The sequence below is a fragment of the Myxocyprinus asiaticus genome, chromosome 3 (genome assembly GCF_019703515.2).
Source record: "Myxocyprinus asiaticus isolate MX2 ecotype Aquarium Trade chromosome 3, UBuf_Myxa_2, whole genome shotgun sequence".
Taxonomy (NCBI): Eukaryota; Metazoa; Chordata; class Actinopteri; order Cypriniformes; family Catostomidae; genus Myxocyprinus; species Myxocyprinus asiaticus.
The window spans coordinates 65,625,949-65,640,000 of NC_059346.1; the positions used below are offsets into that span (position 1 = coordinate 65,625,949).

Here is a 14,052-nt window from a genome sequence, read left to right on the forward strand (position 1 = left end):
GGGCATTTACATTGTGCATGTGAACATCAAGCATTTTTGGCACATGTGGATAATAATATTGCTCTATGTTTAACTCCAGAGTATCTTTAGAGAGGTTTAAGCAGCTTCACACAAGTCTTCATCGCTATGTGTGATTGTACAGAGCTTAAATTGTGCTGCTCTGCGTTTCCCATCAGAACAAAACATCTAATCAACAGCAGCTGCTGTATACATCCATGTGACTGATTGTTTGAACTCAACTTGTAGACCAATGAACTCACTTAATGTTGACTATAAAATAATCACTCTGTTTTCTCTGAATCTGCGTACAGCTGAGTCAAACCCATCTGTCACTGGACAGATCATAATCTGTGAGACCCGATTTGGGTCTCTTCATCACACAGAACTATGGTATGACTTCAGAAGACATTGTAATCTAGAGCACGAGTCCTATGGACTACTTTTATGAAAGTTTTAATGTGCTTTTTAGTTGTTTTGGTGTTGCGATTATATGAGTAGAACAAAGAATGACACCAAATCAAGCCCTTGAGTCCCTCCATATACAGTGAAGCCCAAAAGTCTGAGACCACATTCAGTACGTTTACATGCACTTTAAAAGTTAAATTTCAGTCAACAATTCATCATGTCGACTAAAATCGTACCAGTCCCATTTCTATAAAGTCAGACTAACAGACCTAGACAATGTGATTGTAGTTCAGTTTTGTCCAGCCTGTCCGTGCTTTAATTGGACCACAATTGGCCTCTGCATTTCTCCGTGTGAAACACAGAGTTGACCTTCTTTCAAATATTCATTACGCATTGTGTCATGTATACTTGGACAGGCAGATGAAGACTGTAGCTAAATTATAACTGCAATTGTAACTGTACTGATTGAATATCTGGGATACAAACCTGGAAACAAACCCTTTTCAAACAAAGTTGTGACATGAGGAAGAAATATTTAAAATTCTGCACTATTTCTAGGTGACAAATCAAATATTAATTATAGTGACATTAATTAAGTGAAGTCTATACAGACGGTTTTCTTGCTTCCATTGAAACACATCAGATGCTTTTTGGAAAAGGGGGGTATTCAAGTATATTTTTAAATTCAACTTTCACTCATATTGTTATTACTGATAGTAAAATTTGTTATGAAATTAGAAGCATTTTCACTAGTGATCTCAGACTTCCACTGTACGTATATCAGGTATGAACCCTTCGATATAATTCAAACTCACAAACTCAAACTTAAATCTCTCATTTTTGCCAAATGATTAAATGCACCTCCCTTCTGCTTTAGCTGTCAGCTTATTAATAACAGCATCAATTGGCCACTTAAAGGAATAGTTCACCCAAAAATGAAGATTTGCTGATCATTTACTCACCCTCAGGCCATCCAAGATGTATCTGAGTTTCTTTCTTCATCAAAACAGAATTGAAGACTTTTAGGATTTCATTTCAGGCCTTCTCCTCTAAACAATGCAAGTGAATGTCCTCCATTTTTTGACGGTCCAAAATGCATATTTAGGGTGCATCAAAATAATCCGTCGACAAATAAAGTTCTTCTGAACCCAAACGATTGATTATTTTTAGAAACAAAACAATACTTATATACTTATTAACTACAAATGTTCGCTTCCGTACATCTCTGTGATGTAAGCTCGTTGGTAAGGTCACGAGTCACGTGGAGGAGGAGTCAGGAAGCGTGTCATTGTTTACAAGAGAAACTTATGCCGTTCACAAACCAAAACAGTCCAAAACAATTTAAAAACAATATAAAATAAAATAAAAAATCATTTCCAAATAATAATAATAAAAAAAAACAACGTAAGCAATGACGCGCTTTCTGACTCCTTACCAACGAGCTTAAGGCCTGAAATGAAATCCTAAAAGTCTTAAATTCTGTTTTGATGAAGAAAGAAACTCAGATACATCTTGGATGGCCTGATGGTGAGTAAATGATCAGCAAATTTTCATTTTTGGGTGAACTATTCCTTTAAGATGCCTGAATCAACGACTGTGACATACATCACACGGCAATGGGGGACAACTGACATGTATTAGAAAATATGGATTTTCAGCTCTCCAGTCTTTTAAAATACATTGGAAGATCATCAATACCTGTTTGTCAGCTGTTTTGGAAAAATATATCTGCAACTAAAACACTTTAGTTAAGCGCCTGTTTAAAATGCTATATGCATAATAATATCTATAATTCCTTCATGTTTGAGCAAAACAGATCCACACTCTAGTGAATTTTGCCTTCATTTCATTCAGTACGCAGCCATCCCGTATAGATAGTCATCAAAGTCCCCTTAAACGGGAGGAATTTAGGAGGAATAAGGAAAAATTGTGACACATCCACAATCTTGATCGGTACAAATCTGCGGTTCTAACAGGTCGGATGTATGTGTTTTACTGCATTGCACTTCATTTAAGGCTAAAAGTTTGCTGTGGAAAGCAATGTAAACTTAAGGCAGCGTGAATCCAATGTCCTGCATGTTTGACGTCAAAAAGTGACACTTTTCATTTGAAATATGCCACAATATTAAATATGACTCGCATATAAACATGCACTATCGCTAGCCCCTTTGACATTTAGTCACGAGCAGGATATGAATTATAGATATCTATCATTCAATTGTCACTAGTTAAAACGTTAATTCTTCAAATCGGGAATGGATTTTTTACTAATGATAATGCCATTTTTTTTTTAAATCAGAAATAAGGTTTGCATTAGTAAAAACATTATGTTTGATATCTGTAACTGCAATTTTGCAATGATCTGTCATTCATTTCTGTTTGAAACACAATTACAGATATCTATAATGAATGTTTTTACTAGTTGAAATTCCAAATGCACATATCAGCAATGCACTTCTCACTAGTAAAAATGATCCTTTTTGAGATCAATGACATTACATTTTTACAAGTGCAAATGTCCATTCCTGATATCAACAATTGAATTACAACTAGTAAAAATGGTCATTTTTTATATTGGTTATTTGGTTTTCACTAGTAACAATGTTAATATCTGATGTTTAAAATGTGATTGTAACTGCTAAGAAAGCTTTATTGAAATTAATTATTTAATTACTCTTCAATTTAATGATATCTTGAATCCATTTCCAGATATCTGAAATACTGAATCTAACATGTTCAAGTTAATTTACATAACTAATATGTGTATTTAGAATTTCAACTAGTATGAAATAAATAAAATATATCTGTAATTGCATTTTGAACAGAAGGGAATGACAGATCATTGTGAAATTTTACTTGTGAAAATTCAATTACTGATATCAGGAATCATTTTTGTACTTTTTTTTTTTGTTTGTTTTTTTGTTTTTTGCATTTTTGCGAGTAAAGACATCAGTTTTCTTATCAAGAATTAACATTTTTACTAGTGCACACCTAATAAATGATATCAAAAGTTGCATTTTTACTAATAGTAACTCCATTGCTAGTATCAAGAATTAGCATTTTAACTAGAGAACATTTTATTACAGATATCTACAATTCATTTCCTGCACATGATTATGTCAATTCGGCTTGCCATATGTGCACATGTATTCCAGTTAGCCAGTTATTATAATGCATGGCTATAAAACAATATTCCCAAACAACATAAAAAAGCATAAAAATCTCTTTTAGCACAGTGATCCCGAGCCAGTCTGCAGGTAGAGCGGTTTGTTTGCACTTTGTTTCAGATTCATGACCCTTCATATCAACGGAAGCAAGTGTTTATTTGTACTCAATCTCATTAGAAAAGTGGTTCACTGTTTGGGCGGGATGACCACCACCGCGTCACCAGTCCTGGGGCGCCACATCAGGACCTGAGCATCGTTGGCATTGGGTTTGATCATGGCATTGGGTGGGATGGGTTCATTCTTGCTGAGCACCTGCGGTTGCTCCTGGGCTATCGGCTCGCGCAGCTTCGCCCTCTGGCCAAGTGGTTTGTCCGAATCCACCTCGATTTGCAAACGCATGCGCCAGCGCACTGTCTGCAGCACCAGGATCTCACCTGATGCCTGGTTGATGGCCACCAGCCACGTGATGAAGCTCTGGTCCCTCCAGATGCTGCTCAGCATGGGTACATTACTGTCACTGACGGGCACGCCCCATGTCACGCTCGGGTAGAAATTGTCATTCATGCTGACGGTGAACTTGGTGTCCTTCTTGGTGGGTCCCACCACGGTGCACGTCTCGGTGGTGTTGCCGTACCATGGGTAGTTGACGCCGTCCGAGTCGCTGATAGCTTTGATCTTTCCATCTCGAAGATCCGGGAGCTCCCAGCTCGACCTGCGGGCGACATCACAGGATGACAAGTGTTGGAGATGGTCTTGAAAATAAGAGGGAATTGGGCCGAAAAGCTGCTGAAAAGCAGTGAGTCATAAACTCTTGTTGGTGAATCTAAAGAGAACACTAATAGCCAAAAGCAAGAGATGCTTTTTATTCCAGCTCTTATGTGGAGGTTAAACATAGCACAGTGCTTTCAGAGTCTGACCAAAGATGAAGAGATGATTCTTTCAAAAAGAATAAACCACAAATGTAGACACAATATGGATCTATTTTGAGTCCAACTGCCCCAAAACAGCCACCATCATGTGAATCGCGGTGTATGCTTGTAGCAATGGCATATTTTACATTAAAGGGTAGGGATGGGAATCAGGGAATATGGGATTCCTCTTAACGATTCTCTTTCCTAATGGTTCCATTAAATATTCTTTATAATGTGTGTTTCGTGCTGTAAATTCAAAAGATCTGGCTTGTAAGAATTATTCATTTGGGAATCAGGCTACTCTGGTTTCAATGTATGTTTTGTGCTGTAGATTCGGTCGGACGGTAAAATACTCGAGGGGTGACGCATTGTCAGGTTTGGGAGGGTTACTTTTGAAATGTATTCCACTACAGATTACAGAATACATGCTGTAAAATGTAATTTGTAACATATTTCATTAGATTACTCAAGGTCAGTTACGTATTCTAAATACTTTGGATTACTTCTTCAGCACTGGTAGATTTTTTCACTTGTTTTGACTATAAAAACTCTGCCAGTACAGTAAGACAAAATACACATGTTAAAAATACATTCTCTGAAAAACTAAATATCTTATGCAGTGTTGTTTCTAAAACAAGATTAATCAAATTTTTTTATATTTTTACAGGAAAACAATACAAAAATTATCATCAAGAATATGAGTTTTGCCCTAATATCAAAGGTCTTACTAGAAAAAAATTAATTATGATCCACCGTGAATTTTCTTGATAAAAAAATATGATCGTGTCTGGAAACATGTGCATGTAAAATGGCTAGAAATAGCATTTTAGCTTAGTGTAAAGCTGACAGTTTACACAAGGTTTATTTCTATTTCTTCTGCTCCAAACTTACTTCAAACTTACTTCTCTGTCTGCTCGTATGAATGTAACACATCATAAGAAAGTGTTTCACTGCTGTTCAAATGCACTTTGGATCACATCATTTATATGTATAAATGTTTTCCATCTGAAAGGACTAAATATTAAATGAAACAAATGACAATAAAATGCAAAGTAATCTCTTCAGTAATCAAAATACTTTTTGAATGTAACTGTATTCTAATTACCAATGATTTAAATTGTAACTGTAGTGCAATACAGTTACTTATATTTTGTATTTTAAATACGTAATCTCGTTAAATGTATTCCGTTACTCCCCAACCCTGCACGCTGTTCTGTGTTCATGCTCGGATCTGCTGTTTTCAGCGGTGGTGGAGCTATAGGTTCACCCATTCGCGTAATTCCATTTGAAGTCACTTAAAGTTATTATACTAATCTAAAAACACAGAAATGTAGGAGGTGACAGCATTTCACCAGATTTGTAATCCGTGATATGACCCTATCGGCCACTACCTGTCTGTGTTTTGTTTCCTTTCGGTGTGTTTGTGCTGGCTAATAAGTAATTGGGAATACCGGCACGCAGGTTTCCCAAACTACTTAAGTTGTTTTCTTCCCCTTGAGGAGGAGTCTCTCATTCCTTCCTGGGCTTCATCTACACGCAACACTCCGTGTCCGTTTACCTGGTTTATTTGCTCAAACAGAAACATTCCATTTACCAAAGTTTTCCCTGTATGGGTGTTTTTTAAATAAAATGCTTCTATTTTGATAATTATGCTCGTCTCCTTTAATTTGTTGCGATCCCACGATTAGGGTTGTAACATCAAGAACATTGTGAAATACATACTGACACTGCAGTGCACTATCATTGTTCTGTCAAAATAAAAGCTCCAGGTGAAGATGATGTAAATACCACAAAATATATTATTGTTGTACAAAACAAGCCCTCAAAGTACTAATTTAGCATCATATTATAATAATTAATGTTGCCTTTTTATTACTGTATTGTTACGAATATGCAAACAAATTATATTTATTATATTATACATTTAATACCATTCTTCCTTGTGTTCATTTAGTGAACAACTGGATTTTTATTTCATTAAACATTTTGAATCTACTTGGCTATAATGGCTGTTAGGGTGAATACAAAATATGTTTTGAAATCACTTATGTAATTTCTGAGCAAATAAACAATTATCAAGATATGTTCTGAATATCGTCAACAGCCGAAAAATATCGAGGTATAATTTTTTGAGCCATATCACCCCGCCACGGGGCTCCCGGTTAGACTGTTGCTTGGGGCATTAAAATCATAACCCTGCCCGGACTGCACTGGTCTGAGCTCACCCAAATTAGACCCAGGCCCATCCAGAATATTAGAGATTATTCTTTGACTTCAGATATATATTTATAAAACATTTCTGGAAGTGTGAAAGAACTGTTTGATTTGAATGTGATGAATGTGGCCCATCCACTTGTATTGAGGCCCAATCAAAAGTAATTTCCAGGCTACGCCCTTGGTTCACTCAAAGGTGCCATTTCTTTTCATTTAAAAGTAATTTTCTCATCGTCATGTTGTTCCAAATCTGTGACATTCTTCTGTGCAACACAAAAGGAAAAATTTACAAAATTCATATGATTGCTTTGTGTGAGGAACAGACCCACATTTAGTCTGTTATTTGCTGAGAATCTTCCACTTTTGCCCACATGAGTCATATGAACTACTTTTGTGAGGCTTTTCTGCCATTTTAGGAGCTTGACAGCTTAAAAACTATCCTTTTGTGTTCCACATTATAAAAAATGTCATACAGGTTTGCAATGAGTAAATGATGACCATATTTTAATTTTTGTGTGAACTATCCCTTTAAGCTGGCAGAAGCGGCAGCCGTTCTCAATGACCTTCATGATAAAGTAGAATCAGCACACAGCGGCTGGTGAGGATGATGGCAGGACAGTCACAGTCAGAGCTGCTGGACTATTGATCCTCTGACAGCAGGAAAACGATGACCTTTCTCCCAGAACCCATGTATCAGCACAAGAGCACCACTGATCACATGAGGAACTTTGATTATCATCAGGGGAATAAAAATACAAACTCTCTCTCTCTGTGTGTGTGTGTGTGTGTGTGTGTGTGTGTGTGTGTGTGTGTGTGTGTGTGTGTGAGTGTGAGAGAGAGAGAGAGAGAGAGAGAGTGTGTTTGTGTGTGTATGTGTGTCTGTGAGTTTGTGTGTGTGTGCGTGCGTGTGTGTGTGCGTGTGAGTGAGTGTTTGTGTGTGTTTGTGTGTGTGCGTGTGTGTGAGTGCATGTGTGTCAGTGTGTGCGTGTGTGTGTGTGTGTGTGTGTGTGTGTGTGTGTGTGTGAGAGAGAGAGAGAGTGTGTTTGTGTGTGTATGTGTGTGTGTGTGTGCGAGTGTGTGCGCGTGTGTGTGCGTGCATGTGTGTGTGCGTGAGTGAGTGAGTGCGTGTGTGTGTGAGTGCGTGTGTGAGTGTGTGCGTGTGTGAGTGTTTGTGTGCGTGTGTGTGTGAGTGTTTGTGTGCATGTGTGTGAGTGTGTGCGTGTGTGAGTGTTTGTGTGCGTGTGTGTGTGTGTTTGTGTGCATGTGTGTGAGTGTGTGCGTGTGTGAGTGTTTGTGTGCGTGTGTGTGAGTGTTTGTGTGCATGTGTGTGAGTGTGTGCGTGTGTGTGAGTGTTTGTGTGCGTGTGCGTGAGTGTGTGCGTGTGTGAGTGTTTGTGTGCGTGTGCGCGAGTGAGTGTTTGTGTGTGCGTGAGTGTGCATGTGTGAGTGCGTGTGCGAGTGTGTGCGTGTGTGTGAGTGTTTGTGTGTGTGTGTGTGTGTGTTTGTGTGTGTGCGTGTGAGTGAGTGTTTTTGTGTGAGTGTGTGCATGTGTGAGTGAGTGTTTGTGCGTGTGTGAGTGCGTGTGCATGTGCGTGTGCGTGTGCGTGTGTGCATGCGTGTGAGTGTGTGCGTGTGTGCGTATGCGTGAGTGTGCGTGTGCGTGCGTGTGCGAGTGTGTGCGTGTGTGTGTGTTTGTGTGTGAGTGTGTGTGTGAGTGAGTGTTTGTGTGCGTGTGTGCGTGCGTGTGCGTGTGTGTGTGCGTGAGTGTGTGTGTGCGCGTGTGTGGGCAGGTTTAAGTGGTTTACGAGGACTTTTTTTAGGTTATAAACTGGTAATTACAAGGGTATTATGCTATAAATGTGGTTTATGAGGACATTTCTAGTGTCCCCATAATTCAAATCACTTAAAAACATACTAAACAATGTTTTATTGAAAATGTAAAAATGCAGAATGTTTTTTGTGAGGGTTAGGTTTAGGGGTAGGGTTAGGGTTAGGGGATAGAATCTATAGTTTGTACAGTATAAAAATCATTATGTCTATGGAGAGTCCTCATAATGATAGCTGCACCAACGTGTGTGTGTGTGTGTGTGTGTGTGTGTGTGTGTGAGTGTTTGTGTGTGTGAGAGAGAGAGTGTGTGAGAGTGTGTTTAGGGGTAGGGTTAGGGTTAGAAGATAGAATCTATAGTTCATACAGTATAAAAATCATTACGTCTATGGAGAGTCCTCATAAGGATAGCTGCACCAACATGTGTGTGTGAGAGAGAGTGTGTGTGCGTGTGTGAGTGAGTGTGCGTGTGTGTGAGAGAGTGCCTGTGCGTGAGCGTGCGTGTGTGTGAGCGTGCGTGTGTGTGAGAGAGTGTGTGTGTGAGCGTGCGTGTGTGTGAGCGTGCGTGTGTGTGAGTGTGCGTGTGTGTGAGAGAGTGTGTGTGAGAGAGTGTGTGTGTGAGTGTGCGTGTGTGTGTGAGTGTGCGTGTGTGTGTGAGTGTGTGAATGTGTGTGAGTGTGAGTGTGTGTGTGTGTGTGTGTGTGTGTGTGTGTGAGAAAGTGAGTGTGTGAGTGAGTGTTTGTGTGTGTGTGAGAGAGAGAGAGAGAGAGAGAGAGTGTGTGTGTGTGTGTGAGAGAGAGAGAGAGAGAGTGTGTGTGTGAGAGAGAGAGAGAGAGAGAGAGAGAGTGTGTGTGTGTGTGTGTGTTAGAGAGAGAGAGAGAGAGAGAGTGCGTGTGTGAGAGCGTGTGTGTGTGTGTGTGTGAGTGAGTGTTTGTGTGCGTGCGCGTGTGTGCGTGAGTGTGTGCGTGTGTGTGCGTGTTTGTGTGTGTGTGTGCGAGTGTGTGTGTGTGTGTGTGTGTGTGTGTGTGAGTGTGTGTTTGTGCGTGTGTGCGTGTGTGGGCAGGTTTAAGTGGTTTACGAGGACTTTTTTTAGGTTATAAACTGGTAATTACAAGGGTATTATGCTATAAATGTGGTTTATGAGGACATTTCTAGTGTCCCCATAATTCAAATCGCTTAAAAAAACATACTAAATGATGTTTTACTGAAAATGTAAAAATGCAGAAAGTTTTTTGTGAGGGTTAGGTTTAGGGGTAGGGTTAGGGTTAGGGGATAGAATCTATAGTTCGTACAGTATAAAAATCATTATGTCTATGGAGAGTCCTCATAATGATAGCCGCACCAACATGTGTGTGCGTGTGTGTCTGTGTGTGTGTGTGCGTGTGTGTCTGTGTGTGTGTCTGTGTGTGTGTATTTGTGTGTGTATGTGAGTGTGTGTGTGTGTGAGAGAGAGAGAGAGAGAGAGAGAGAGAGGGTGTGTGTGTGTGTGTGTGTGCGCGTGTGTGTGTGTGTGTGAGAGAGGGTGCATTTGTGTGTGTGTAAGTGTGTCCGAGTGTGTGTGTTCATTAGTGCTGCAAATAACGATGATTTTGATAATCGATTAATCTTCGATTATTTCTACGATTAATTGGATACAATTTTTATTTTATTTCCTGTATTTTATTAAAATATGATTTTTCAAAAAACTGAAATGATAAAGGGTGTAAGGATTTGGTTTGCTTTACTGAATACATTATTCTACACTCTCACAAAACTTTGAACAAAGCCTGGATCATCAGAAGTTAAGTTTAAATGTATTATTATTATTATTATTACTTTCATATGCGAAACAGTTCCTTTACTTGTAAAACTTAACCAAAAATGCTCATTATTAAAGAGTTCAATAATTCATTGGGGATGGAGTGGGACAAAGATCAGCCCAGCAGAGGCAATAGTGACTGGAGAACAGAAACGTTAATAATTCTGCCCAGCTGAAAAATGCATAATTATGTTAGATACAGTATGCTTGTACGCTGTCACTGATTATATACATTTAAGTATTTTAATATTATAGTTCTTAAAATAGTATTTTCACTGATTACATGCTTCTATTCTTTTTTTTCTTTTTTTATTGTGTATGTTTATCCAGTTAAGTAATGTTTGCCATTGTATAAATTTTCTAGTGAAATCAGACATTACATGATGTGGCATTATTAGGACCCTTTGCATTACGATACATTATATTCAGTATTATATACAGTTTAATATAGTACAATCATTTGTAAACCCTGTGCAAATTCACTCTCGCGATGAAAAGACTCATTGTATTACATGAGCAGAAGAAGACACTTTAAAATCCAGCACACCCTGACTGCTGAGACTTCAGTCTAATATCCATGAAAGCTGCACAAGTGATTACATTGAAACTGAGCTCGTGGTATGATGTTGGAGTTTGATGATTGCGCTTCTCCACTGCGATCGGTTTGATTGACACGGATGTGCGCATGCTCATTAGAGTTTAACAGAGACTCGCTTGTGGTAAGAACAAACAGTTTTGCGAAATAAGCGGCTGATTTTGAATTCATAACATGTTTACATTATAAATCATAGACAACAGCAGTACAATCTAAGTGATGCGCTGGAGAGAAACAACAAACAGCACGATCACTCTGTAAATGCACCTGACATTAAACTGTGTGATTAGTATCATCTTCTTTGAAGTGTTTATACAGTGCTCTCGTGCGCTGGACAGATTGGTCATGCAACACATTTTTCACTGGGCTGTGAAGTGACATCACTGACGGGGCTTCTCCCTGCTTACTGCAAATATCCAACTAATCGATTATGAAATTAGTTGTCGATTATTTCCATTATCAATAATTCTCGATTTTAGCGATTAGTTGTTGCAGCCCTAGTGTTCATGTGTGTGTTTGTGTATGTGTTTGTGTCTGTGTGTTCGTGTGTGTGTGTGTTCATGTGTGTGTGTGTGTGTGTGTCCGTGCGTGTGTTTGTGTCTGTGTGTATGCATGTGTGTTTGTATGTGTGTGTGTTTCTTCAACTTCAGGCACTTGTGAAGTAGTCTTATTACAACATCTTTCCAACTTTCACTAGTTTATTTAATTTGTCTACTAACAATGTAAAATGTAAATGTATCACAGGAGATTTGTGTCAGATTCTGTATTGTGTTTAACAGAATTCTGTGCTGGAAATGGTGCTGATGGAAACTAAATGTTTAATGTTATTGAAATAAAACAGCCAACCCCTTTTCTTGCTCATGGTATTTTCAAAGTGAATATGTTTCCTAAATACACTATCATATTTTCACACTTTTTTCATAATTTGGCAAAATATTCTGCAGACAAGTGATATTTCCCTTGATTTTTCTTTGTTTTGTCTCATATTTCATCTCAAGCATGCTCTTCACTGACACTTTTGTCCACTTGCTTAACAAGTATGCTAACTTTTGACAAAAAAAAAGCCCCAAAAAACAATTGGTGTGATGGAAATGACATCACAACTGTGAGACAGTCATAATTTTTTACAAACTCAGAAATAATTTTCACACAATAAATACTAAAAAAAAAAATTTTTTTTTTTCACTCTGTAGATGATCAGAGTTTTAAATGTAATAATTAGTATTTTTATTATGTATTTTCATAGTTTAATATTTAAATCTCTGGATCTGGGACTAAAAGAGTCAAATCTATACATAAAAGGCATTTTAAAATACCAAAAATAAACGATGATTTGATTTAAAAATCTTAATTTTAAGTAAAAAAAAAAAAAAAAATCTATCTGTTCATTTAATAAAAATTGACTTCTGGGACATGAAAGTGTGCAAAGTTGAACACCCCAAAAGTTGTATTCATAAGCTGTGTTTTCTCATAAACTACAATCTTTCACAAGACAATGTTCGGTTTCTATCTCAGGTGACTCGTCACGTGTTTTCTGTAACACTAAACCACTGATGACAAAAACTATATCAATGCTCCATCACACACTCATTACAGGAAATCAATCAATCAAAAATATGAAATAAACCACTGAAATAATGTAAAAATAATAATAATCTGGAAACAGTTGCTGTTAGAAATCACACTTTAATCCTGAGAAATGAGCAGAACAAAGAAAGTGAGCTACAGGTCAGAAAACATATACGATCTGAAATGATTTTCTTGCTTCCTGCGTGTATAAATGTCTGTAGAGCACAAACGTTATCAGCTCTGAACAGCTGTTGAGCAGAACTGTAAGTGGAGAGCATTACGTGTCAATTTACTGAATTCTGTCAATGTTCTTGGATGTAAAAGTCCATCAAATCAGACTGAAATAAAGGAACATCAGGGACTGAATGGAACATTTTCACACAAAATCTGAAGTGGACATTTTAAAAAATACATAATGCTACGATATCTGCAGAATATTTGCAAAAAGTTGTTGAGATGTATGCTGGAGTTAAACATTTACATAACACAAAAACATTCTTGCAGTTACAAGAAGAGGCGAACAACTGTTATAAAGGAAATGACATCATTTACTGACAAAGGAAGTGAAAAATGAGAATTTTTGGTGAACTGCTGTCAGATCACATGCACACATTAAATATCAATCATTAGAAATGCATGACGTCTCTAAAAATTCAAAAACACTATTTCTGTGCTCTTATATTCCAGAAATAAGCTGCGGGTGAGAGTGTGCTTATATCGGACGTGAAATGTCTCAAGATATCTAAAGACACTGAAGGGTTTTTTCATACAGGAAATAGGGCAAGGTATAGTCTCTTCAACAGGAAGTAGGACAAGTGAAAGCTCTTCGACATGTTGGCTCTGTAATGTTGTAACGACTATAATATCTATTATGAGATTCAACGTTAATCTTTGCAGTTTGAGCCACAGAAACTGTGCACAGATGATCCTGCATGTAAATACTTTCACATGTACAGCGAGACATGCGTTTGTTTCAGTATCACAGGAAATACTGTTGCAGTATGAAGTCATAAACATGCAAGATTTCAAAGTGCATCAGTAATCGTTTACAACAGACACCAGATCAGCCATATTTCCTCTCCACTACAAACACTCAAATCATGTTCACTCCTCATTAAACTGTCCAAAACTCAACACTGTTAGCTAGAATTTATCAGTCAATCAGCATTAAAACTACTAACTGGCTATTATTCTCATGGCATTACTTTTATACTATTAAAGTGTTGCTAAAACAGGATCTTGTTCGTTTGATATCAAAGACTACATGTTTACTCCTTCAACATACAGAGTTCCTGTCACATCATTTAAGACACATTTTACATAAAACGTTCTGATCTAGAAATCATACCATCACATGTTTATCACACTGAAATAAATAGATGCAACTCATCAAATACACAACAGTCACACTTTACATGACAGCACTCATATTACTGTGTAATTACATAAGAAAATAAGCTGTTATACTGATGAACTACAATTACTTCAAGGAATGTTCCGGGTTCAATACAAGTGAAGCTCAATCGACAGCATTTGTGGCATAATGTTGATTAAGACAAAGATAATTTT

At 37.7% G+C, this 14,052-nt stretch overlaps 1 protein-coding gene across 3 annotated transcripts in view; it reads right to left on the reverse strand.

Moving 5' to 3' along the window:
- Nucleotides 1–2,439: 2,439 nt before the first annotated feature.
- LOC127422849 (protein FAM78A-like) overlaps nucleotides 2,440–14,052 on the reverse strand; it is a 15,495-nt gene continuing 3,882 nt past the window's right edge. For all 3 annotated transcript variants that reach the window (XM_051666671.1, XM_051666674.1, XM_051666668.1), the window contains one exon: nucleotides 2,440–4,284. In XM_051666671.1, coding sequence (XP_051522631.1) covers nucleotides 3,759–4,284 — 526 coding nt within the window. In that variant the 3' untranslated portion in view covers nucleotides 2,440–3,758. The remainder of the gene's footprint in view (nucleotides 4,285–14,052) is intronic.